The sequence below is a fragment of the Bombus vosnesenskii genome, unplaced genomic scaffold (assembly GCF_011952255.1).
Source record: "Bombus vosnesenskii isolate JDL3184/JDL3185 unplaced genomic scaffold, Bvos_JDL3184-5_v1.1 scf7180000013319, whole genome shotgun sequence".
In the NCBI taxonomy this organism is placed as follows: domain Eukaryota; kingdom Metazoa; phylum Arthropoda; class Insecta; order Hymenoptera; family Apidae; genus Bombus; species Bombus vosnesenskii.
The window spans coordinates 1,894,255-1,917,311 of NW_022882964.1; the positions used below are offsets into that span (position 1 = coordinate 1,894,255).

The window sequence follows — 23,057 nt, forward strand, 5'->3', positions numbered from 1 at the left end:
TTTCAATAAACAAAGAGCCTTTCACCGCCAGTAAAAAACATTTATGCATAAGATTGGAACAACTATTATCAAGCAACTAATTATCATATGGATATCAGCGTACCAATAACAATTCCATCGAGTATTGCGAATTTCCTTTTCTATAAAAAGACAATCCAAGGAATTCAAATTAAACAGTTTTGCTCGTTAACATTGTGAGAATTATAATTTTGAAATATAAAGTAAAATCTCCTCGAAAACTTACGAAAGAAAACCGTTGGTTTCAACTGTGAATATTATTTCAACTGATAATCCATCGTAGTGGTTGATACGATCCTAAACGATCAATGAAAAAGATCCGCAGTAGCTACAGGAATAATAGAAAAATTAGCGTCGCGTTGCCCTCGTAACAATCGCGCGGAGATTCGCGTCGTTTCTCGTCCTATTCTCGCGACTTTCTCTCGATTACGCGCGCAAGATAACCTCGACGATCGATCGTGCTCGCGAGATTTAGCGCAAAAGCCGGTTACGCGTCGCAGAAACAAAGCGTAAAATTATTAATGCGACCGCTGATTACGCATTGCCTCTCTGCGGTTTCGATCGTCGCGGACCACTGGCTCGGTGATCGCAAGAATTACCGTTTAATTAATATTTGCCGCGGTCCTAATGGCCATCACCTCTCGATATTGCCCTCGCTCGCGCGATCTCGTTTCATAATCCTCTCGATCGCCGCTTCTATCTCACCAATTGATTCATCGTTACGTTCAAACGCGTTCTTTCCTTTTTTTAATAACGTTTCTTTTAACCCTGCTGTGTTTCTTCAGTTTTTCTACCTCTCTCGTTATTCCAACGAACAAAAAGATTCCTAATGTTTCGAGAGAATCGAAGTGAAAGATTCAAGCGCAAAAGCACCTACTTAAGTCATACAGTAGGCTTGAATCGAATAAAATAAACGATATAATTAAACAAGCTTCGAATATTAGTAACTTTGTTGTATATGCTATATGGTGTCGCTTATAATTTATATTTTATATCGTATTTTATGGTTTTTGTCTGCATTGTTGTTCACCAATGCTTAAATCTCGACGGCAATACGTCAAAGATAGAAGATTTAAAAATACCTGAATCAAAAGTAGAATTATAAATGTCGTTGCGTTTTTGTCCACCGTGGTATGGCTTGAAGACCGAGAACCGATTCTGTCTGCTTTCTTAAAGTAAAACGTAGAACGTAATGGTCGAGTTCTCATCACCGAGAGATGCAGCGTGCACGATAAAGTACGCAAAGTGAAGTTAAAAGCAGGAGAATTCTTGGAAATACACAAATGACGTTGCAGAATATGCCATGCAATCCTTTCTATCAGGGTCTCGTTACGTTCGCGAAATCGTTTGATTCGCGCCTTGACGCACTACGACGATACGGAATTTCGTCTATCTCACGTCGCGTTCTGTGACATCATCAGGGGATAATTTTGAAAAATCGAGACCGATGGTCCATGTTGCTCGTGTTCCGCTGGAAAACAGTCCCGTGGTAACTAGTCTCGTGTGTGTTAGTTTATTAACACGCATCGATCGATGATTTATTCTCGTTCAAAATATCTAAGAAAAGCACAGTGAACTGGGGAAACCGAGATAGCATTGTTGAACATAATGTTCTATCAAGAAGTCGATTCAAAAGAATAATATAATAAAAGGTAATATAATAGATTATAAATAGTATATCTGTTGTATCTCTCTATTTTTAAGAAACGTAATCGGTATTTTTAACGATGTAAAGTGTTTGATAACAATAGTAATACAAATAGTGTGCTAGCAGGTTTTACTAATAGTAATAGTAGTATTGTACTGATAGTAACAAATAGATAATAAAAACAATCAAATTGAAAAAGGTACAAACAGATTATAGAGTTCTATTCAGGTTCCATTTCTGTGACTATAAAAATTTATGATAATTAGAATTTGTATGAATATCCATAATTCTCGAATGGAACATTTTACAATCTATAATTACCCGTTGCTTTCTAAACGCTTACAAGTGTACGAGAAAAACCAACAGCTGTTCGGTTGGCTTTTGTCGCCATTATTTCGCTGCTCGAAATAACGATGCACCAAAGTCATGAACGAATGATGCATTGAACAGGAGCGATGCACGCGTGTTAATTAACTTCAGCTTCGCGACTCTTCGGGATAAATTTACGTGTAGCGCATTAATAAACCTTTAATTTTCGAATAATTTTATCGATCGCATGTTTGAGCTATCGGTTGAAGTATTAAAATTGTTGTGGCCCGTAAAGTCATTTGTAGTCGCGTTTAACGCTAGAAATACCCGATCCTTCTCTTTCTCATATTTCTCTTGAATATATCTGTACCTGTTTTACATAAATTAAGAACGTTCACTGACGAATAAATCGTTATCGTTTTATTCTGAATTGAATATTTAAGCGTGGTAAAAATTGCAGAATATGACAAAAAGTAGTTACACGCGTTGTTTCTTTAAATATGATTTAGGATTTACCATTAGTTGTGTCATATTCTTGGCACGAAGGATCTAAAGGAAACAATTCATTTGTTCCTTAAGAAAATAAGAAAGTGGCGAACAATGGATTTGATTAATCCAACTTCTAAGAGGCTTTTGAAGCTGTATGAGGTGACTAAAAAACAGAAAAACAATCTTTTTTCTTTAAATTAATAACTTAGAAAACTTAGAAAATTAATTAGGAAATTGTTAGGGAAAATAGCGATTTTTAAATCGTCAAACGAACCGATCGATTCGTTTAATGTCTACTAATATGCGATCCTTTCTGAAAATCGCAAGATAGTTTTACGCTAAGCCTGGTAATTGTACACTCATAAATATCGCGGTGATTTATCTCCGACGTGTGATATATTTTATCGGTGATTTTAAGTTTGCAATTAACGGATAATTAAGTTGCCGAGGGGAAATTGATAGGCGCGTTAACGCGGACACGCTTTCGTGTAATTTCGCCTGAAAAACACGACGCGGATAAACGAGCCACGTATTTTTTAATGCCTCTAGTTGGCTGTGATTTGATCAAGTCACTTTTGATCGATAAGGATCATGATGTATCCGAGGAACAGATGGATGTTTACCATAGGCAAAATTTTTCATCCTATCGCAATCAATTCTACCTTCTTGCAAATTTTACGCAATAATTTCCACACTTTCTGACTTTTCCCTCTTCTTACTTACAACTTGTTACGACATTAAAAACAAGTAGAATAAGCGATTATTTGTGCATTTTGGATAATGGAACAGTTATTCTTCGATTAGACTTTTAAAATTATTAATTATCGTAACTGTTCTTCACTCATCCATTACTTTGATAAATCTTTTTATTCCATTTTAAAATTGATATACTTTTGAACTCTAGAACATAAAGATATGCGATGACAAATAATAAAAAAGAATTTGGAATAACATTACGTAATTTTCATTACGAAAGGTAAAGGTTTCGATCGTCTTTTCATATTTTATTCTACTTGTAAAAATTATCTCGATCTACTATTTATCTTATTTCAATGAACAGGCAAAGGACTAGTCTTACCATTTGTAGCGTATAAACATTACGTTTATTAGGAAATTAATAAACACGCTTAAAACCCTATAAAACGAAATCAGTTAACAAAGCTATTAGGTAGGTTACGTTTTATTTCGTGTTGGAACAACTTTTACTTGTAGTACGTATATATATATATATATCGAAGACATCTTTCCAGTGAAATAACGATTCAGTTATTAATTAGCAGTGTTATTCGAGTCTTGGGCTGGTGTAATTTATGTAAATTTTTATTATTACATGGTACTAACATACACGAAGCTAACGATGTACTAATACGATCGTTAAAAATTAACGAGAAACGCAGATTTTGGAATACAGTTCCCACCAATTAATTACTCGCGTTATGTGCTTGCAACGGGCATATAAGATGTACACTTATAAATGCTGCACTTAAAAGGGTTAATAAAACGAAAATTATTTCGTCATATTTAATTTCATTAGCGTCACCGCGCAATGTTTACAGCTTCTCCTTTGGAGAACGGTCTCCGTCGGCTTTTGTAGCTCGACAAACTGCAAAGAAAGAAAGAAAGAAAGAAAGTAATAAAAGGGGCAAAGAAAAAAGCCATTACTTTCTACGGTAAAGTATAATTTTTCACGTTAAACAGCATGGACAGGAATAAGATATTACGTATTATCTCGATTATCCGACTCATTTGATAATTTAATCTATCGTTTAATTGCTCGATTATTGTAATTAATTTCAACGAATTCGTTGATCAAAGATGGTATTCTGGCTGTCGAAGAAAATATTTCCCTGTGTATTCTGTTTGGATTTCGAGAAGATCGTTGGATGTCGAGTAATAATAAATGTTAATTATTATAAACGAATACTTGGAGTAAAATCATATAAATTTACATACAAAATTTTATTCGTTCCGATATTATGAAATTTCGCTTAAGAAAATTGGTCGATCGATCGATTGATTTTCTCACGAAATTCTACTAATAGTGTTATTTCAATCGTGCAAAAGCATCCTGGGTAAGACAGGTCTTTTGCCTTCTTTCCCCCCCCCCCCCTTTTTTTTTCTTTCGTTGATTGATATATCCACGATCGTAGGTAACGCAGAAAATCGTGGGGCAGATACTTACGGAGATTTACGCGTGCGTTATGACGCCAGTTTAGTATCGCGTAAACGTGGGTAATCGCGACGAGTCGATGCGAAACGATCGCTGCGGAACATCGAAACGAAGCGTCGAATTTAGGAGAATTATTTCGTTAATTGATACCGCACGGTTTGAATTCCGTTCCCTGAAATCGTAGTTTGTTGGTAACTATTTCGAGGCCGGGATTGATCATACTACGCACCATACAGTGTACAATGGCTACAGAACGTATCGATACGCCGTTGTATTTATCACAGCATTTACATATTAGCTAATTACGTCTAAGCTTATTAAACTTCGTATCATTTAATGAAACTTTCATACGATTATTATTATGGCGTTCTTTCCTTTTATTTATTAAACTTCCAAAATATTCCTCGTAATGAATTATATGACTTTACGTTAGCGTTTACATAAAGTTCTTACGTTGCAACTTTATTATGTCTCACTTTGGTGCGTGACATTTTAAGCGCCAATTGTAAAAAGCTTAAATTTGGAAATTACATTCGTCTTAAGAAAACGATATACTTAAGAACATGCGTCAATATCTGGCTTATAAACTATCCGATACTCGTGGATACAGCGTGTGTTTTCTTAGATTCTTTATTAGATCAACTCTAGAGGAATTAAACGAAGAACGTAGCTAGACTATCATTTGATATTATGAAATATAGAAGCCGATACAAAAACACTTCATTGTAAAGTAGGAGTATGTGCCAATACTTTTTATAGTAGCTGTAAGTATATATTATATTACTGGCGTGTGTGTTTGTTAAAGGTGCAGGTAGATATGTACGTTGGTAAACTTTTATTAGTCCTTCTTTTTTATTACCATCATATATTTGATCTCGTGCTGAATCGTTGAATTTGTTCAATTTGTTGTACGTGCGATTGGATTATAGATATTTCAATATCGATTGACGTTGATGTTTCTAAACGTCGTTAAAATGGCAACCAGATTGCTATCAAATCGTTCTCTCAGCTGTGGAGCAGAATTTTGCAAAAGGTTAGATGAATCGATATCGATTTGTGTAGGACGAGTAATTGAATAATTTCCAATAATGGAAATTTTAATAGTAAAAGGTATTGAAATTTCTATAACGACTCGAACAACATTTTTCGTCTATTATGACATTTTATCGTTCGCCCATAAAGTCACTTTATTGTCTATAAAGTAACTTTATTATCTGTCGTATAATAATTTATCAATTAATAATACTAGTAAATAGATAGGTTACGAATTGAAGCTTATGGATTTCTTATAATAATCTTCTTATAATTTTTTAATTTTAAGGTAAATAAAGGAATCAAATAACTTGTAATTTGTCAAATTTCATTTGCTTCATCATCGAATTTGTTCCTGTTATATGCATCACAAGCAAATTTATTGCTACTGGTAATTTATAATTTACGACTTGTGACTTGTAAAATTTCACTGTATCACAGTATCAGTTCAATTATGCGAGGAAGTTTTGCAATAGAGATTTCTCTATTTTCTTCTTGTATAACTGTCACGTGCATTTTTGTTATATTCCTTAACTTTTTCGCAAAGTAGTTTCTTAAGAGAGACCAGTCGTGTAATATGTATGTATAGTACATTAAACGTTTTATCTCAAAATGTAGTATACATAACATAGGAATTTATTACACATCAACAGCTAAAATTACAAACTTTATAGTATCTGTAATAAAGAATCCAAAAAAATGTTGACAAGAAAACAAATATTTTTTATCTCGTTTGTTCTATATTTCTCTTCATTTTATTGCACTGTGGAAGAGTTAAACACAGAAGACTATTTCACCTCGATATCGAAACATAAATATTCTTATCCATTTATTAAAAGATTATTTGCTAACGCATTTCGTGTGCAAAATACACTCTTCTTTTTATATATGTCTTATACTAAAACGAATCTGCGAACAGCAATAAGTAGTATATTTATATACGAGTTTCGTTAATAAAAAAAAGTATATTAGAAGGTATATTTCTCTGTTCTTATATAATTATATTTAGAAATAAAGACATTAATTGAATATGAAATTGTACGATTGTTAACAAATTCGAAGATCGAACGGAATTGGACGAAGCGTATTCTTTTTTCTTTTTAATACCGAGATACAATATTTTTCATACAGTAAAAATTTTTAAAATTCTTTTATTTCGGTCTCGTCGTTTATCAAGGTCAAATGTCAATTTCTCAATTTTTATCATCATCAGTGCTTATGTAACAATGTAAATCAATCGAACATTGTTTTACTTCTTTACGTACTCGACAATAAAAAAAACCACCAAAGTTTTGTCGAAAAATTATCGATCTTTTGACTTTTATGATTTTGTGGAAATAGGTGATGCTTTAGTCATCCGTTCGTGATCATTTGAAAGGGTAAATCCTCTATTTTCACCTCGCCAAGTTGATTCGTCTGATCGGGGTGAGAAATGAGAAAATGAAAATGCTTGTCGTTCGATTTCACGTTTCTAAGAAGTTAAAAAACTTTTTTTGCGACACGAGTCATTATGGATACGAAGATTGGAACCTTTATAGAAGAGGAAAATGGAAAGAAAAACAGATAAAATTCCTGCTATGTTGATCTAAATGGATTTTTTAGATTTATCGTAGCTTTTGCGTTTTTTTCAATTCTTTTTTAATTATACGAATTTTTTAAATCATCTAAACGAATGAACGGTGATCTGTAACGCGATAGCAATGATGTTAAAAAATTATAAAATTATACAAATTCGACAAATCTATTCACGATATTATGTTATATATAGAAGAAAAAAGATAGATAAATAGATAAATTTGTGAAAAAAAAAATAATAGACCGGGACAAAGTTTTGCTTTTTCTTTTATATACGACATAATATCGTGAATAGATTTTTCAAATATATGAGGAAAACACTAAGAGCTAATATGTACCTAGCATAAACTTCCCATATTTACCAAAGAATAAATTACGAAGAATCTGAAATATCTACGTTATCCTTCTCAGAGGGAATACATAAATCTTTTAAGCGATGGAAAAACTTCCGCGAGTAACAGCAGAGAAAAAGAAAGGAAATAATATTTAAAACGATTCGATAGCCATTGCTGATAAGGAGCACGTTAATGTTTTTCTCGGGCAGAAAAATTTACAGTAGCTGCGGCCGCAAGAAATGTTACGAAAAACAGATAGCGCATTAACATGGTAACGTTTGGTACGGTGCATCGCACCATATGAAAAATAGAATTATCTTTCACGATATTTTAACCGGACTGTGTTTGCGTGCGTTGCGTGAACAAGCGTGAATTTCAACATGCCGCGTCGTGAAAATCGGACGAAAAATATCGCTTCGGCCCGTGTTCTAACCGGTGCTGGTGGTGGGAGCGTTGTGGATGTGTGAATCGTTGAATTACATTCGAATAAAAAGTTAAATGGAAACGGTTATAAAAATAACAATAAACTGTAAATGTTTCGATGTCGAGCGAAACACTTTCGCGATCGCGCGGTATGAAAAGGGGCAATTAAGCCAAGTTTAACTTTCAGTGACGTATAAAAAGCGTGCCGAGCAATTTTACACCATACACTGTTTGGTCTTTCACGCGGATGCGAATTTTTTATCGTTCTATTTCCCCCCCGGAATTCTGCAACTTTTTAAAAAACCGTCCTTTGCGAGCATATATATGTAAATCCGCGCCAACGGAACGAGGTGTGACTCGTTTTGTATTAAGAATTTATTTGTACGCCACCGTTACGGCGTGTTAAGTTGATAACTTAACAGTTTAACTTGCTTCACCGTTATTACGTTAATACTTCTTTTTAGTCGGCCAACAATTTCGCCTGTTCTCGTATATGCGCGTCGGTGCACTACTATGTGTCTTCATTACGTTATTAAATACTTCTTTTAACGAACAAAGGTAATCTTATTATCGACGTTCAAAATCACGTTAAATATATAATATGTAGCAACATAAAGGATTAGTGTGTTTTTTTTCGAAATGCTTAAGTACAGCTATTTAAAATAGCGAAATTATTTCAACAGATCAATGATATTATCGTTATCAGACGCGTATAACTTTCGAAAATTGAATTAATAGGATCGATGAAATCATAAATAGCGTGAGAAATTTCTCTTTTTTCAAAATCGTTTCTAAGTGACGTGTCTTTTTATCGGATTCTACATTTCGTTTTTATGGTATATCGTATTTTGATAATCATACGCAAATACCATTACGTAACACGAAATTCGATATACTTGGACATAATTGATTAATATGTGAATGCAGTCATGAATACAGCGGTGTACAAATACCTTTTGTAGCCATTGTATAGAATATCTGATAAACCCGCTATGATAGTTTTGTACGTCCACGTTGAAACAGCTCTATCGTCATCGACCTTTCAGTATCGAATTTGTTGGAGGAGTTTCTCCAAAAGATTAGAAAATATGCCTGTATTCTGTATCGATAGTAACGATAGCATTTTGTATCGTGTGGTTAATCGTGACTTTCAAACTTCTCTTCGAAGCGAACTACTTACGTACTATCGTGTCGTATACTTTGGTGTGTGAAGTGGATAGACGCAATCTAAGCAGCGATCTATATAACGTAAAATGTTTATAATAGATAGAAATAGATGCCAAATCGAGACATAATGTTAAAATATAGTTGGCGTGTCGCATCTTATCTCTTATTGCTTGTAATTGAGTACTTATGTATATCATTGGCTGCGTGAGCCAAATCTCAAACTGACAACGTGCCTCTTTACATTCCCTTCATTTCGTGCGTAACAAACCACGCTATTTGAACATTTGCAATTAAAATACCAACATCGTACGTTTTATAATATCACTGCTTCGTTATTCGACAAACGCTCTTTTTACCGTGTTTCAACAAATCGATTGTTTAATAAAAAAAAAATTGGTTTAATTGATAGTAAGGATTTTACTTACGGTAATGTTCGTATCGAATTGTCAAAATTTATCGTTTAATATTACGAGTTTGAATATTTCGATCTTTGGCAATTGTACAAACATTTTTGGTTTATAAAAAAGCGTCGATCTGTAATTAATATTGGAAAAATTTCAAAATACACTTTACGCGTGTTGAAGATTATTTATAGTAGATAATGTGTTTTTGTTATTTGAGATTTTCATCGTATCCTATATATCGATATCGTAGCAATAATTTTAGGTATTACACCGTTGAAAATAGAATATCGAAATGTTAGTTCGGTTCGTTAATTATAAATATCGTCGGTACTTCATTTCGACGATACACTTTGATGATTAAAGACGATGATACCGCGTTTATATAGGTTTTCATTATCTATGTAGATTATCTACCAACATTAATATTAATCAATATTATCTATTGCGTTATCTTTCTTCTTATTTATATATATTAATGAAATACAAATGGTCGTGGAAAAATCTTGATATTACTTGAATGGAACTATTATATGCTTAATCTATAGTTACTGGAAACTAATTTAATTTCATTACTGTTTTATTCATGAAATTAATTTCTATCTTTCTCGGCAGTTGAGTTATTTTTTTCGTTAGTAATTCGTAGTTACGTTACACGTTTTTGAAATATTTATCTTCGTAATGATCGAATTTAAAGAAATTATGAAATCACCATCGTATTTTATAATTTAGATAAAAAATTATAAATTATAAATTTATTAATATGGATTATAAATGATAAATTACCTACAAAGAATTCCTAGTTGTTTGATACAAATTAGACAAATTTATATTCCATTTATATCCAGCGAATAGAATCGCCGAAAATTGTTTATTTAGATTATGAAACTTTGCTTACTTTGATTAATTTTGTTCGTATGTTTATTAACATAGGAGATATCGACTATATCACGATTAAATATTCGACGAGTAAAGGTGAAATTCTTATTTGTGAAATAAAAAATCCTCAAACTGCGTACTACAATAAAATATGTGCTTACTGGAATCTTAAGGAACTCGTAAAAAAGTTTAGACCTCCTTAAACTCTTGTACTTTCTTTTTATAGCAATCTAAAAGTTATACTTTTCTCTTAGCTGTTCGCTTTTGTAACCCATTGTTACACTTTCCAATTTTATACTTCAACACCTTTCACTTCATTTCATTTCACTTTGCAATTTAGTAAATCTACGAAATTACCAACATGAAATACATATTTTACATCAAATCGACGAATCGATGAATCTTTTGTTTTGGTTTCACAACTCGTGGAATTTTAATTATTTCCCTGTAAACATCGGTGATAATTACATTTAATTAATTCCTTTTCGAAGCAATAACGTTCAATGACGCAAAAGAAGTGAAAAATATGCAATTGGAACAGATTTGTCATAACGTTGCAGAATAAAAACAGAATAATGTAAAAATGACATAATTGTCATAAATGATTCGTAAGTAGTTTCTTATCCTCCATTATACGTTATAAAGTGCTATATTGTTACGTTAGTACTTAAATATCGCACGGTACTTTTATTATTTGCTCATAACTATCGGTGCAATTGGAATTGTTAATAAATTATACAAAATTCCACTGTGTTAGTTTTCATTAACTTTGAATCATCATTTACATGTTTTATCTCGAAAGTATAATGGAGTTAATCGATTTATAAGAAGCGTATTCCGAAAATTTGCCGCGGCTGTTAATTTTCAAAGAACAGCATTGCGTGTTATTATTTTTAAATTAATTATTGACAAATAAATTGAAAATCTACCGTACTTTATAATTTCTCTGTTATTGACTAACATGAATATTTCATTGTCGAGCGATCGTCTAATTAATTTAAGTAGTATATGTTTAACTTTGCTAAATTTACGTAGGGCATTGAATATTAGAGATGCTTCGATTGTCCAAATAATCCAATCATGGATTATCCAACGACAATTACGAGAAATTTATCCCTTAATTATCAATTATCTAAATGTGTAAACCAAAGTTCCAACTTATCGTAGATGAAACAATACAAAACAAACAAATGTATAATATACAATTAATGAAACAATTCGCCAATTACAGGAAGTAACTATTTTTACGTCTGCGCATCACCTATCTCCAGTGTGCCTTTTTATTTTTCTTAAAAACGAATTATCATATTTAAATTCGTAACCAGACCAGAATACGAAGTTGCAGGACAAGAAGTTATTGCACACATACGCGTGGTTAGAAATTAGCATACAACCCAAACAATAGTCTGGAACACGCAATTAGCGCTAAAAGTAGTCTCGCTACGTATCGTGGCTTATTAATATTGCGAATAATTGACTGCTCAAATACTTCGGTGATCTTCACGAAGTACATGCTTCCACTAAACATCCAGCAACTTTCACTACCCATTTTCAGATCAGCTTTAAATTTTATCGATACACGTAAATATAGTTGAGCTTCGTTACGACGCCAACGAGATTTTAAGATATTTTGTACGATATGTACGTAACAATTTTCTAAGTCTGTTCGAATACTCTCGCGAACCACTGAAACATTACGCGTCTTAACCCGAATTTACACTGTGTCGCTTTGGAGGAGAACGGCGAATGAACGCTGCTTTCATTCTTGTCTTATTCGTATCGTAGACGAGATGTCGTAGGAAGCGGTGTCGATTGTGCGACGCTTGAGACGAGATATCTTGCGCATCTTTTTACCAAATTACCGAATTTGCGCTGTTTCACTTTGGAGGAGCACGGCGGATGAATGCCACTTTCGTTCTTCGTACGCGGATAAATCAAAGATGAAAGCAGCATTCACCGTGCTTCTCCAAAGTGAAACAACGCAAATTCGGCTTTAGTAGAAAGATACGCGGGATATCTGGTCCCAAGCATCGCACAATCGACACCGCTTCCTGGAATAAGCCGCGAATGGTTAAATTCCTCCGCGAACTTTGCGAATAGCCCAATACACGTACGAAGCTTGCGTGAAATTTGCTAAAGCTGAACGACCATAAACCGGCAGAGGGATTAGGGTACCCGCGGCGAGGCGAAGCGCCATCGAGCGCAGCTGACGAGCCGATCGCGTGGCCGGTCTCGCGAAAAGTCTCTCTTCCTCGCGCGCGCGCGCGCGCTTCGTGAAAGCAGATTCGCGAGCAGGAAGAGCGGCTCGCAGCCGTTTATCGTGCGCGCATAATCTAATTGCGTAGCTAGCCGGCGAACTGTTTAACATTAAACCGATTGCACGGTTTAGTCACAGTCCCGGCGTCGGGACACGCGTGCGTGAGCGCCGTTCTAAACGGATTGACCCAAAGAAAACCTCTGAAATGACATAAATAACGGAGACATGCACACGGTGCCGGGCTTATGTAACGCGATGTACGTACAAAAGCCGCGGGAAAAGTCCGACGAAGAAACGCCTTTGATCGAAACCACCGTAGCCACTGGCCGTTCTCCAGGAAAATGAAATTCCGCCTAACGCTAACGAGAATTATGGGCATTGGTTTCGAAAATTTCCTTGTCTTGTCTTCTCTTGAAGCGCTCGTCTTCTTTCGTCCGCGAAATTCGACCATTTCCAAGCAAAGCTGGTTATATACTCGTGCACGATTCAGTTAATCGATATTATTAGCGGAATTTTGCAAATTACCAATACCAGTAGATTTCCTTTCGTCGGAAAGATTTTACGTTTTTCTCGGTCTTCTTGTGAACGAAATGCTTCTTGAAAATCGAAACGTGGGATAAATCGTCGATGAATGTCGCACGCTTTTCAAGTATTATATTCTTCGGCGAGGAGAAGGTCTTGTTAAAAGAATGACACACTCGTTTCTTTTTCAATCGATACGTCGCATGTTGAACTACGAGCGATATTTGTCGCAAACGGTTGTAGGTTGGCAAAAGTACGTAATAATAATTCTTTACGCATTTGGTCCAAACAAACGCGTAAACTGACAGATAGTATAAACGTAAAAAGTGTGGAGAAATGTGTGCTTCTTTTTTTAATAAGACTCGTAAGAGTTGCACGTTAGAAAGTGCAAAGGGAAGATTGCGAAATAGAGCGAGGGGCGTGAAGCAAAGGTCAGCTAGAAGCATCGTAGCACGCTTAATTTGCGAGAAACCTGCAAGTTCCTGATATTCTTCTCCTGATTAAAGGCTACAGCTTTTTATACATCCAGCTTACTTCTCGGCTCGCGTGTCTTTGTTTCGTTGCAGGTGTCTTTTGAGCGAATTTGTGGAAAATGAAGTTTACGTTGCTGAGTACGTTCCTGATACAATAATTTAGGACGTGTTGATGAAAATGAGAAGGAGAAAACGAGGGACGAAGAAATACATGGGAACATACAAATCGACAGAAACTGCAATATGAAAAATGAATTAAGAGTTTAAGAAATAAAAGAATTGAAACCTGTGTACGAACAATGTCAAGGACGTTAAAATATATCAAGTAGAGTTCACGTTTCACGAAGCATTAATTTTTGCAAGAAATATACGACGATATTATATGGTTTTACAACCGTGTTCTTTGGTAGCTCCTTGGTGCGAAGACAGCGCAACATGGTGATGATATGGTTGCCATCGACAGGGTGCTGTGTTTCTATAAAATCACCAATTCTGACAACACGTATCCCGTCGATATACTAATTTCTATCTAATTTTTATGAAGTACAATAGATTTCGGTGATGTTTGTTAAATTAAAGCCAATTAAATTTGTCCATAAAAATATTCTAATGTTCATCTAATATGCACGACTGGGTCTCAGCAGATGTTCCATGTGTCTTAAAAATTAGAGTAAACTAAATAACGATCTGTTCTCGAATTTATCGCACTAACTATAGAATACTCATGATGGATCTAACGTTACGTTATGTAAAAAAATATTACAAATGTTAAATTCTATAAAAAACAAAATGCAACAAAGTGAAGCACTGTACTATTTTTAAAGCGTATTATACATCGTATCACTGTATCGTGCAATTTTCATTTTAAAGTATAAAAAAATTCGGTACACGCGGAAAATTATTTTCGTTAAGAAGAGTTATTTTCTTGATCGTACCAACATAATAAGTCATACAAAATGCTATCGTTAGAAACTTTGTAATCGCATATTTAATTCCTCGCTAAAGTTAGCGAAGAAACATAAATTATAGCATTCTTGACATTCGTGTAGTCATATAAGTTTAGTCTAAACACTATTCGCATACACACCGAACGTTGTATAAGTATAAATATTACGGAGCTTAGGGATCGTTACGAACCAGTCGTAATTTAGAGTTTGCAAGTTCTTATAAATGCTTGCGATTGCTTCAACCATTATTAAGTATGTTTAGCAGAGGTACCTTCTCATAACAAACTTTACGAACGTGTAAATACATACGCAACACTCCTATACATCCAGAGTTCGGGTTATTAAATGAAAACCGAACTGGTAATAATAGTTAATAAAGTTTGGTTTATTATTCTTTGTAACGTTTGATCGCAGGATATTCGGTTATCGATTGTATTAATTAAATTCGTAATTTCGAGAAATTTAATTATTTAAAAAATGCAAGAGTAACGCGGTAAACAGGCAATCGGTAACTTTCAATTAAAAGCTAATAATTTTAACATTTAGTTTCAAATTTAAAGACACGCGGGCGTTTGCATTTTGCCAAAATATCTTCATTACCAAGTATTACTTTCAGCCATCGAAAACTTGCTAATTACCACTAAATTACATAAAACTCGCCCTAAATTTATCGTATTCATCATAATTAATTCCGAACAACATATTAGCAAACTAGGGGAGCAAAAATAATTAACCAACCACCGCTATCCACTCTGTCCCTAAACGGAATTCGAAAACGCTCTTTCCCACAACTTCGATTTATCATCAACCCCAAAATTCGAACTATAAATTTAATCGAGTAATAGCAATGAATTTTTTATAATTACCCAACCTTCTGGCAAAAGACAACTTACTATCTATCAATAAAAGATAACTTTTTTTTACTTGAATGTACCAACGTTAAAGATATATATACACACACACACACATACATATATATATGTGTTGCTTTAAAATGAATCCTCAGACGAGAAGTAAAAAGGTTCGTACCATACCAATAACTTTACGTTTATCAATTTTTATAATTTTTCATCGTAGTTCGAATGGACTTCGATTTGTTATCTCGTACTAATTCGAAATTCTAACGAGCTCATCCTTTCTCTTCGATTCGATTATCGAGCTTGCTTTAAAATCGATAAATATCTCGATATTTTCAAGTTTATGGACATTAATTAAATTAACGTAAATAAAGTTAAAAAACAAGTACATATCAAACTATGTAAAGACCATCTATTTTTTTATTAAATAAAAACTGTCCGAAAAAGATTCACTCGGAAGTAGGTTATTAATGATTCAGCGTAACGTTTCACTGTTTACCATGTCGCTGACACAAGCTGGAGCATCTCGATGAAATAATCACACGGTATTCAACGATGACGTTGTTGCTGTACATTCATCGTAACTTTGAAGGTTTCCGGTGCTAGCGAATGTTATAGTCTGAAAATGATCAATGTAATTACAGCATGTTGCTATATTTAGATGGACGATAACCGTGATAGTCGTAGTACGCTTAATACCTGCACGGTGGCAGAGATAGAGTCGCAAAAGCCGATGTTTAACTTTAATGAAATCATTTTTCTTGCTCGTACACCCCTTGAGTATCAGTCGATGCCGGTGCTCAAATTAGCGGCGTCATCGTTTCTTTTCTCCTTCCATGGCACTCAACACGCGTGTATAGTAAGCATTCCTGGCGGATTTCACGCGGGTAAAGTTTGCGAAGTAGCCGCCGGGCAAATTTAGCCGCAAGCTCTAATTAAAACGCGCCGAAGTTTCCGGAGCACGCGAAGAATATTCAACGCGGTTTTTCACGCGGCTCATGGACGAACGCATAGCCAGCGAGTTTGCAAATGTTGTTGGAGTGCGTGAAATCTGTTCCCTGTTGAACATTTTAGATTTTATTTACAATTTTATTAGAAATTATTCACGCACCTATAGTTGCCCGTAAAAGCATTCCAACTCTTTCGGCTGTTCTTTACACGATATACGAAACATTTTGAAATTTTACCAGCACCGTAACGAGACCTGATTCTCGTGACTCTGTCGAGACAGTTTGAAACAAGTCTAGAAATTACGAACAGGTGTCGAGAGTAGCTTGCTGCGAAACATCAAAAAAATATGATTTATTTTCAACGTTCTTTCCAATCGATGTATTCCATTATCGAATTCTACGTTTTAACATCGCAACTATGAAAGCTAATTCCAGGAATTCGTTTAATATTTCTTTCGTGAAATATCAGGTACTCGATCCTTCTCGATTTGCCCAACTTTCTTACTTGGATGCGCCACTATTGCTCGATCTCTGAAAGAGAACAACCGATTAATTTCCACAAGCTTATTTACAGAGCAGTCGTTATAAATCTGGCAGTAAATGAAAAAAAAAAGTATTCCTCGCATCGTTTCCCTCGTCGATTTTTAAATTTACGAAGGCGATCGGTACGGTCTTCTCCTCCACCCACTTGATCTTTAATCGATTAATCATGCGCTAAGATTTCGCTGCGGTGAACCAAGTTCAGATAAACGAAATTCTGTTGCGATTCCAAAATCACAGTGATGATGAACGTCTTGCCGCTGTTTTCCATAATCTAGCGATACAAGGCAGCTTGGTAAATCGGTTTAATTAAAAGTTTCATTGCCCAAATAACAAGGCTGTTGTCGAGTAACGCGCAAGCGTTAGGCATTTCTCGGCGTATTATTCAAACGTCGAACGACCGGTAATCCCACGGTAATTTTGTCACGCGTTAAAATATTATTTTCTTTTTTTTTTTTTTTTCTTTTGTTATTACGATACACCGTTCCGTGTATTATCACGTAGAGGTTGTGCCGCGTTATCAGAGGTTCCAGAGGAATCACGCGAGCATCGCTCGGTGCTAGCACACGCCATCGCGCGCGCATATCCATCCGCCGATATATCACGCGAACACGCGCGTCCACGCGGGCTTCGTGGCGCGGATAATTACATACGTGTAAGTGCACATGGCTGCGACACGTGCGTGTACCGTGTTCACGCGTTCTAAGTCTCGTTCAGATTAGTTATGTTGCCTAAATTCAAGGTAGACTTAAAATAATTTAACTGTCGGATGTACGGCTTGATTTTGAAACCTTTCCAGTTTATTTCGTTAAACGAAGAAGACGCGTTATCTCGTCAGTCAGATTTCCAATCACTCGGGCATAATTGTAATTTTCTTATCTACATCTCTGTTATTTTCTGTTGAAAATAAGCTGTATTGTATTTATATTTGGAAGAATTAAAGTTCACTCTCTGTTAATTGATTATAGAAATTGATGGTAAACGATAATCTGATTAACACACGAGTTATGCGAATAGTTAAAGAAATTCCAAGACATATCTGAAGCTCAGTTTGTTTAAACTTATCGAGGGGTAAATAGATCATATAATTAGAGTTTACTGATTCTCCTGACTATGTGATTGTAATTTTTCATCGTTATAGTACAAGTTCACGTTCCGATAGGCGGATTCGATTAACATCAGTTCCGTTGATCGGACAGCAGCTAATATTTCGTTCCGATGAATGGAATATCACGGTAAATAGCAGATTCACGTTGGTAAAGCGGTTCCGTATCACCTAAATACAAATAACGTGTACGATGGCTCGCCAAAGTATTTGAACATGTTATACGTGTTATGGGTAACATTTTGAAATTTCATTAGCACCGTAACATGAATTATCATGATCGTATAGACGAAGTTTGAAAGAAATCTGAAAATCGCAAAAGTATATTTGAACAGTCGACTATCCATTATATAAATAATTCTCCGTATTCACCGGAGTCACCTTTGACAGTCATTCATTCGCGAGTTTCTTTTAAATTTCACCAGATGTTTCGTGCAGCGCGGATAATGTATTCCATAAAATAAAAGATTTTACATTTCATAAGTGTTATAAAAAGTTTCTACAAGTGTCTGAATGCTTTCATGAATCATACATATACTCATACATATGCATACGCGTATAACTTAACGAACTCAACGAAACTTTGGACATGCCAGCGAATAAATAGCAAACTGACTGCCTCACGATCGTTCAAGAAATAACGAAAGATAAGAGCGCGCGGTATCGTCAGCCGATATCGGTCGTGCATCTTTCGCGGATGCGTGTTCCGTGGCCAGAATTAAACGATGACCGCGCGTAGTTAAGAAACGCGCGCCGCGTTCGAATAAATCCCGCGACGCCTCTCTGACCAACGAACGAACGACTGCGCGTACTTCGCGCTTCCGCGGACGCTGATTTATGCCGCAGGAAATTGCGATAGCGACGGTGCCGCGACTACACGCGCTTTTCCACCATGCGGACAGGGAATTCCAATTTAGACGTCCACGGTACTTTTTCGCGAGGAAATCGTGATTTACCGGCGGAGGAACGATCGGCCGTGTTGCGTAACGGTGTCTGATCGTTTTGGCACGATCACAGGTGTTTTATCAGCGACTATGCGAATGGCTAACGAACGTTAGGATCGCTTTGAAGTTCGGCAATTGGGAATAAAATTTACATTTTTCACGCAGATCCTCTATGTTTCCACGGACGAAGAAGATGAATAAATTGGATATCGTGAGGGTCATTGGTGACCGATAGTTGGGTTGCTAATGACGCTATGTTGGCTATCGATGACTAACGATGTAAGAATTTAGTCGATAAATTAACTTCAATTTTTTAAACGTATTTGTGACTCCAGTTAATCTTTTGCACTGAAGAAACGGTCGTAATGTATGTTTAATATTATACAGCGGTGGACGAAACAACGTTTGTAAAGGAGAAAGTATACAACGATATCGTTCATTTTTTTTAAATATACGATACGCACATACGGAATAAACGATTGTCATCGATGCGACGGAAGAAATATTTTGGCACAAAAGTTACTTTTTTTAGAAATATTTTGGATGTATCGTTTTTCATCTTTTTTTTTTTTTACGAAACCAGAGGTCGAAGCTTGGATATTACTTCGTAGCTGCGAAATCGCGCATCTGCTCTGTGCCCTCCGTAATAACATCGTGTCGTAAACCCGCAGTGTACACATCGGCAATCAGTGGATGGAATTTTGGGTTAGTTTGGCAGGTGGATGTACGAGGAGGAGTGTTGGACGAGTCGTAGGAAGGGGTAAAACAGCAACTGTCATTTGCGTTCGAGTATTTTTTATAATGCAACAAACACGTTCAACATTCAGATTTCTCAAATAGAAATTTTCTGACGTTTTTTCTTATAACAATTTGTAAGGATTTTTCACGCAACGTTTTCATAATTTGCAAACACGTTTGCGTAGTTCGTATAATTGAGTTTGGAACAAAGTCGTTTTTGTACTTCGCCAAGAGATTGGTGCCTCGAGAAGGGTGTTTTATAGTCGACCATCGCGCGAAACTCACCAATGCTCGAGCTTGATTTTCACAAGCACGAGCGCCAACGTACCAACTTCTTTGCGTTCCTGGTACGAAACTTGCAAAGTACCGTTTGCATCTTCGTTAAACGATATCCAAGATGTTCTAATTTAACGTTTACTTTGAACTATTTTAATTAATCAAGTATTAGAACTTAATTGACTATGTGGAACGTAAAAACTAACTCTACGTGATTGCGTAAAATTATCGATACTGTTCAACTAGTTTGGTATCGTTGAATCGTAGGTGACTCGCGATCATTCGGGTTGACTTATTTGTTCGAACGATACCTCGTTTTAATAGCGTTTATCGCGTACAACGTAGAATATATAGGAAGTAAAATAGCTTCAACTTAAATCACCTGACTCAAACAATAGCATTCGCGTAACTCAGAAGTATCAATATTGGATTTAACGCGATAATACTACGCAAAAACAGAACATGTGGATGTTGATCGACTAACTAATTAACCCGGACTGTACAATTTATCCCAAGCTTCGCCGATCGCCCAGTTCCCTTTCCTTTTAACCGAGCGATCGAAACCTCTCTCTGATGAACGCGCAGTTCCCAATGCGAATGAAAACACACGGGTGTCGCGCGAGCAACTAACCCCGGAAACTTCAACAACGAAGCAGTGAACAAGCGCGGCCGACAATGAGCACGCGAGCGACGCGTAAAATGAGGGAAAGAAAAAAAAATATGAAAGAAACACGCATAGAAAATATGAAAAGAGAGAAAGAGTAGAAACGAGGGATGAAAAAGAACAGCGAAAAAAAAAACGAAAGAGGGAAAGAAACGTTCAAGATGAACGCAACAAGAGCCGAAGAGTTAACACACGGACCGGTACAAATGTTTCTTCTGCAGCAGGGTTGCGGGGTGCAGTTCAGACATGGGAAGTGAGCATTACTGCCTGAGGTGGAACAATCATCAGAGCAACTTGCTGGGTGTGTTCAGTCAACTGCTGGAGTCGGAGTCGCTGGTGGACGTGACACTGGCGTGCACGGAGGGACCTTCGATACGTGCCCACAAGGTAGTCCTCTCCGCGTGCTCCAGCTATTTCCAGGCCCTATTCCTCGACCACCCGAACCGCCACCCCATAGTCATCCTAAAGGACGTACGTTTCGCCGAGCTACGTACCCTCGTCGACTTCATGTACAAGGGCGAAGTAAACGTCGAGTACTGCCAGCTATCGGCCCTCCTAAAGACAGCGGAGAGCCTCAAGGTGAAGGGTCTAGCGGATATGACGAACATCAACGCGGCGGTAGCGTCGAGGGACGAGCAACAACAGCAGCAGCAGCAACAACAGCAACAACAGCAGCAGCAACCGCAACAACAACAGCAGCAACAACAACAACACACGAGCACATCCGAGGGTATACAACGCGAGACATCGCGAGAACATCACCGTGAACGTGAAAGTATAAAGGAAGCGAGCAATAAGGAGAGAGACAGGGAAGGAAATACATCCGGTGGCACGGGTTTGCCATCGGCAGGAGTGAAAGAATGCGAGCAACCCCAACAAAACGTAGCCCAACCACCCACCAGCGAGTCGACCGAGGCGGTAGACATGACGGATTGTCCGGCATCGCCCACCGGACCCGGTAGCCCTTGTCCAGGACCTTTGGCCCTTGATCGACCTAGGAGGGATTCCGAAGATGCCGCAAGTTTAGAAGAAACGAGAGGTTCCCTTAGTCCGATCTCGGTGCACAGTGGACCGTCGGATATGAGTCTAAGTAACAATACAGGAAGCACGCCTGGCGTGCTACCGTTGAACTTACCACAGAGCCGGCTTCCGTCCCCGCACAGTACAGAGCCTCTCGCGGGTCCGTCGGGGTTACCCCCGGTCCAACAAGTTCCACTTGTGAGTACAATTTTTATTCTCTTTATATCTGTATAGCATATTTATGGATTGAAAGATTCGAGCAGAATGTTTAACGTATTTGCCGCGAAAGAGACCAACTGATGGAATATTTACGTTACTATGGACGACTATTATGATCGAGACGCAGCGAATGCGTTAAAAAGAGAAATATAAAACGTTAATGGTTTATGAAATATACAAAGACCACAGAGATATTTAATTCGTGCAGATTCTGAAAGTAGTAGATCGCTGAGGAATATTTAATAGTTTATCAAACAACGAGTTATTATATCCTTGTTACCTGCAAATCATTCTTCGTTTAAAATGGAAAATTTTGTGGATAGATTTGAAATTATGAAGTATTTGCAGAAGTCTTTTCTTTTGACTGTAATACTTGTAATTTTGTATGTCTGATACATTTTTGTATTTTATCGTTGTACGTGTATTCTATTCCATCACTGAAAATGTGTATCATTGCGCAAGAAACAACGCGTGCGAAGTTGTATTTGAAAATATTCGTTGGCAACAAATTTTACAAATAAACGAGACCGGAGCAATCGATTTTGTTAACAAATTTTTAACACGAAAGCTGCATAACGCTAAGTGGAAGCATTAGACGTTTAATTTCCAGACATTCTACAACGTGTATAGTAGAACCTTCAGTTAGAATGTGTAATAAGATCTATTAATTATCTATGTTTTATTAATTACTTGTAGGACTTTTGTTCTTTCTGTTGCTGAATCGTGGTAACCTTTTGACGCGTTAAATTGTATCTGAAACTGTGTAAAACTTCTTTTTCTAGTATCATATACCTTATATAGTATATATAAGTGCTACGGAATGAGAATGCTTTCAACGTAATACATTTTTGCGACTTTTGCGTCACTCTGACCATTTCCCATCTTTTGAAGTATCTTGCGTTTCGTTTCAAAAGTTAGTATCATACGTTGCCTCTTTGATGCTATTACACACTGTGTATTAACACGTCCACCGTCTACATCACGCACATTTACGATATGTATATGATACCGACTTGAACGCTGGATCCAAATTAAACATCATCGAATTTAGAAGTGGAATTCAGAATTAAAAATTCGACGTTATTTCATACGACAGACA

General features: G+C 36.3%; 1 protein-coding gene across 3 annotated transcripts in view; it reads left to right on the forward strand.

Moving 5' to 3' along the window:
* Positions 1 to 23,057, forward strand: part of LOC117235794 (zinc finger protein 628-like) — a 103,695-nt gene that overhangs the window by 15,038 nt on the left and 65,600 nt on the right. For 2 of the 3 annotated variants that reach the window (XM_033498133.1, XM_033498135.1), the window contains exon 2: positions 20,941 to 21,937. In XM_033498133.1, the coding sequence (XP_033354024.1) occupies positions 20,966 to 21,937 (972 nt within the window). In that variant the 5' untranslated portion in view covers positions 20,941 to 20,965. The remainder of the gene's footprint in view (positions 1 to 20,940; positions 21,938 to 23,057) is intronic. The other variant, XM_033498134.1, reaches the window with a different exon arrangement.